Source organism: Suricata suricatta, chromosome 11 (assembly GCF_006229205.1).
Source record: "Suricata suricatta isolate VVHF042 chromosome 11, meerkat_22Aug2017_6uvM2_HiC, whole genome shotgun sequence".
In the NCBI taxonomy this organism is placed as follows: Eukaryota; Metazoa; Chordata; class Mammalia; order Carnivora; family Herpestidae; genus Suricata; species Suricata suricatta.
In genome coordinates, this window is record NC_043710.1 from 104,523,973 (window position 1) to 104,528,628 (window position 4,656).

Consider the following 4,656-nt stretch of genomic DNA (forward strand, 5'->3'; position numbering starts at 1 on the left):
GTGCTCCCGCGCACGCCGGGCTCTGACCCGTCGCGGGTCACGTGACCCGCCCCGCCTGCGACTAACGGTCAGTGGCGGCGTCCCAGGCGTTTGCGTTCTGGGGCTGTAGGCGCCCAGGAAGTGGTTTTGGGAGGCGCGGACGCAGCCCATCGGACTCGACGGCGGCCCAGGCCTGCTCGCGGGAGAGTTCAGGGTGCTCTCCGCCTCGGGAAGCCGCCTGGGGCCCGCGCTCTGGACGGCTTCCCACCCGGCAGAGCAGCCGCCTGGAAGTGCAGGCGCTGGAGGGGTTCCCGGCCGTGCGCAAGGAGAGGCGGAGGCCGAGCTGCCCAGACGGACCAGACCCCTCGCCCCGCCGCCCCGCGCGGCGCCCGCGCACACGTGGGCGTGAGGGGCCTTCCGCGGTTTTCTGGAGTGGAGACTACAGCCCTGTCCTATTTGGCTAAGCTCGAGCCAGTTGCTCCTGACGGCGTATTAAGGTGTCCCCCTCGCCCTCCCTGAAATTGCATTTTCAGCCGTTTGGTGGAAATCTTAACTACCAACCACGTTTCACATGTATTCACGTGTTATCACCGGCGACCATCCGGTCGGCACCCTTTTGGCTGTCCCAAATCTATGTGGAGGCCGGGTGTGCAGGAGCCTCTCTTTTAGGGGTACGGTTAGGCCATTTTCCTGGCCTGGGCCTCTGGCAGCACCTCGGGTGTGGACTTGGTGTGGATGGTGGCCTTTCCTGCGCTCCGGGCGTTGTCGCCCACGTGATTGTGATGTTTCACCTGCATGCCTGTCTCGTCTGCAGGGGGCCTGGCCCCGCGGCACAAGGAAGCAGGTGCCTAACAGGAGCGGCTCCGTCGTCGGAGACCTGGCTGCTCCCCGCAGCAGGTCCGCACCTGCTGCTGCTTTTCACCCGCAGACGCCGGTTGCCCTTTCCCTGGCAGGTAAACCGGCAGAGTGATCAGAGCCTTCCCCGCGCAGCAGGCCGACGTGCGCGTGTCTGATGGTTGCAGGACTTTTATAGTTACGGCTTTGCCTTTTTTTTTTTTTCTTTAATACCCTATGAGATCAAAACCTGTGCTCATGGCCTCAATCCCGGAGTCATGGCAAAACAAGTTGATTTCTCTGTGTGGTTTATTTGCAGCTTTGCATACTTCTAAATTGCCAGAAGGCTCTATTTCTGTATGACTTGACTATGTCTCTGCAGCCGCTCGTGTTTGTCTTACCCACTCATTTTAGGAAGTTGCTTGTTCCGCCGTTTCTACAGGCGGAAAACCTGTAACTTATTCATGAACGTTTCCTTGAAAAACTAGCGGGCACCTCCTAGCCTCATATTTCTAGGGAGGGGGGAAGTATACAGGCCATTTGGTAAATAATAGGCCCCTGAATTTCGAGTAAGCCTCTTTCTGCTGTGTGGATCTAAACAGAACTCCAGATCTAATAAATTCCATAGAATCCTTTTGAGGGCTCTGGATCTGATAAATCCTCTTCGCCTCCTTGGCTTTAACCTACCAGCTGATGTTGGACACGGTAGGCAGCTAGAGACACCCTGTGCAAACAGTATTTAACAAAGAGTCTGCGTCAGTGCTTGGCCATCAGTTGGCAAGTTGTATGGTGATCAAGTGTCAAAAATGGGCATCATGGAACATGTGCCGTCACCACCGCAAATCCCTTCTTCTTCCTCCTTGAAACCCACACATGAAGGCTCCCGAATAATTACATTATTCCTTGATAATCATTTCAAGAGTGTTCAGGAAAAAAAATAAGGAGCAATAGCAAGTAATTGACATCTTTAGAATGGGAATAATAGTTTCCAGCATATTTTCCTGAAGGAGAAATTGAATTGTTTTTCTTACCCTGAAAACGTTTTGCCCCCATGCTTAGTTACTTTTTCTGTGTCAATGGATTTATATTTCCGCTGGTGACTTACGTCAAACCCAAACTATAGTTTGTATTGTAATAAAATGATCCCACTTATTATTGAATACTTGTCTGGAGCTTATGTGGGATAAATGAGCATGAGGGGAACATGTTGGGAAAAAAAGAAAGGGGAAAGAAGGAAAAGCATACTTCTGTTTCCTCTCTACTTCACTCTGTAAATAGTCTTTGCCACTGGCTTCAGAGCAGCTGGAACTGAGAGCTGAAGCCTGAGGCGGAGTGAGAGGTGTGACTGGTCTGTGAGCGGTGTAGTCCTTTCCAAGGACAGTCTAGTCAGAAATGCCCTTCCAGGCCAGCTTCGTAGCACTTAGGAAAATGGCCTTTCTCACTGGTTTGGAAAGACTATGGGTATTTTTGTTATGACCCCTAATAATGAGATGAAGTTCAAGGTTAAATTATAGGTGTTCTGAAAGTGTGTCAGAAATAGCTCTCTCTGGGGCGCCTGACTGGCTCAGTTGGTTAAGCATCCGACTTCGGCTCAGGGCATGATCTCAAGATTGGTGGGTTCGAGCCCCTCGTCAGGCTCTGTGCTGACAGCTCAGAACCTGGAGCCTGACTTCAAATTCTGTATTTCCCTTTCTCTCTGACCCTCCCCTGCTCGCACTGTCTCTCTCTGTCTCTCAAAAATAAAAAACATTAAAAAAAAATTTTTTTTAATTAAAAAAAAAAGGAAAGAATAGGCTCTCTCTGGCTACTTGAAAAATGAGCTTCTGGTCTTCCTGCAGTGAGGACTGTAGGCAGATGTAGCTTGTGGGGAGTTCCCCTTTCAGTCTGGTGAATGAGTTCAATTTCATTTCCAAGGTATTTGGCCTTGGTATTGTTCCTCCAGATTGAAGGGTGATAATAAAATAAAGAACTAGAAATAAGTCCACTTCTGCAAACTTGATTTTTCACAAACCAGCATTGTAGACCAGTGGGCGTCAGATAGACTTTTAATAAATGGTGCTCAGACCACTAGTTATCCATAAAAAAATTAATTTTGGATTCTCACCGTACATCATAAATAGAAACCAGTTTTAGGTAGATTCAAGACCAAAATGTAGGGGCACCTGGGTGGCTCAGTGGGTTAAGTGTCCGGCCTCGGCTCAGGTCATGATCTCACGGTTGGTGGGTTCGAGCCCCGTGTCGGGCTTTGCGCTGACAGCTAGCTCAGAGCCTGGAGCCTGCTTCAGATTCTGTATGTCCCTTTTTCTCTGACCCTCCCCTGCTCTCACTGTCTCTGTCTCTCTGTCTCTCAAAAATAAATAAAAAGCATTAAAAAAAAGTTAAAAAAAAAAAAAAGACCGAAATGTAAAACAAAATTAAAAATGTTTTAAACACTGAATTGGAGAATACACTTTTAGGATAGGGGAACTTTCTTAAATCAGATACAAAAGTACAATCCATAAAACAAAACTTGGTGACTTTGTCAAAATTAAGAATTTCTCTTCATCAAAAGGTAGCATGAAAAAATATATCCACAAAATGGCAGAAAATAACTGTAACACATGCAACTGATAACATATTCGTATCCAGAACAAACTTTCCGAACCTTGGCATTGCTAAGTGGTGAGGGCAGAAACTTCTCTGCCTTGAGGGCTGTCCAATGCCCTGTGGATGTCCTAGCAGCCTCCAGCCTCTCCCTGCTAGATGCCAGCAGCCTATGACGGTCCAAAATGTCTCCAGACATTACAGAATGTTCCCTAAGGGGCACATCCTCCAGTTGAGAACCACTGATCCAAACCAGGTGAAAAACGCATAGGAAACAGACAGCGTAAAAGAAGGAAGGGCCAAAGGCTTATGCAGATGCCGGCCAGAAAAAGGAAACCCAAGCCTATGAAAAAGATGCTAAACTCGCCATGTCATGCTTTCAATTGGCAAAAAGGTTTTTTTTTATGTTTTTTATTTATTTTTGATACAGAGAGAGACAGAGCATGAGAGGGGTTGGGGCAGAGAGAGAAGGAGACACAGAACCAGAAGCAGGCTCCAGGCTCTGAGCTAGCTGCCAGCACAAAGCCCGACACGGGGCTCGAACCCACGAACATGAGATCTGACCAGAGCTGAAGTCAGAAGCCCAACCAACTGAGCCACCCAGGCGCCCCGGGCAAAAAGTTTTAAATTCCGCAATAGCAAGTGCTGGCAAGAATGTGGAGCCAGGGGAGAACGCTTACCCACTCTCTGGTGGTGTAAATGAGCACAGCCACGGTGGAGAACAGCGTGGCGTCTAGTACTAAACTTTGAAGCTGTGCAAGTCGCACAGCCAGCACTTGCTGAGAAAGGCTCCTAGAGCGATCCTTGAACATTGTTAGGATGTATGCGTGAAATGTCCACAACGGTTAGTGGCAGATGAAGTGGGGGTCAGCCTAAAGACATCAGAAGTAAAATTGACCAATTTTTTTGGGTAGTCAGTCCATGGAACTGTACAGAGTAGTTAAAATGGGTGAATTACAACTATGCAAGATCATGGATGAATCTTAGGAATCCTTTCCAAGCAAATGACAGAAAATGGCGCATAATATTCCATTTGTACAAATTACAAAAACTATCAAATAATATATTGTCTAGGGAGATCCATATATGGTTGAACTACAAATAAAAAGCCTGAATATGATTTAAAAATTTTTTTGATGTCTTTTATTTATTTTTTGAGAGAGAGAAACAGTGCAAGCAAGGGAGGGTCAGAGAGAGAGGGAGACACAGAATCTGAAGCAGGCTCCAGGCTCTGAGCTGTCAGCACAGAGCCTGATGCGG

General features: G+C 47.8%; 1 protein-coding gene across 1 annotated transcript in view; it reads left to right on the forward strand.

Moving 5' to 3' along the window:
• The first annotated feature begins 70 nt into the window (after positions 1-70).
• Positions 71-4,656, forward strand: part of HTR3B (5-hydroxytryptamine receptor 3B) — a 50,205-nt gene continuing 45,619 nt past the window's right edge. The window contains 1 exon segment of the mRNA XM_029915693.1: positions 71-932. Within this exon segment, the coding sequence (XP_029771553.1) occupies positions 762-932 (171 nt within the window). The 5' untranslated portion in view covers positions 71-761.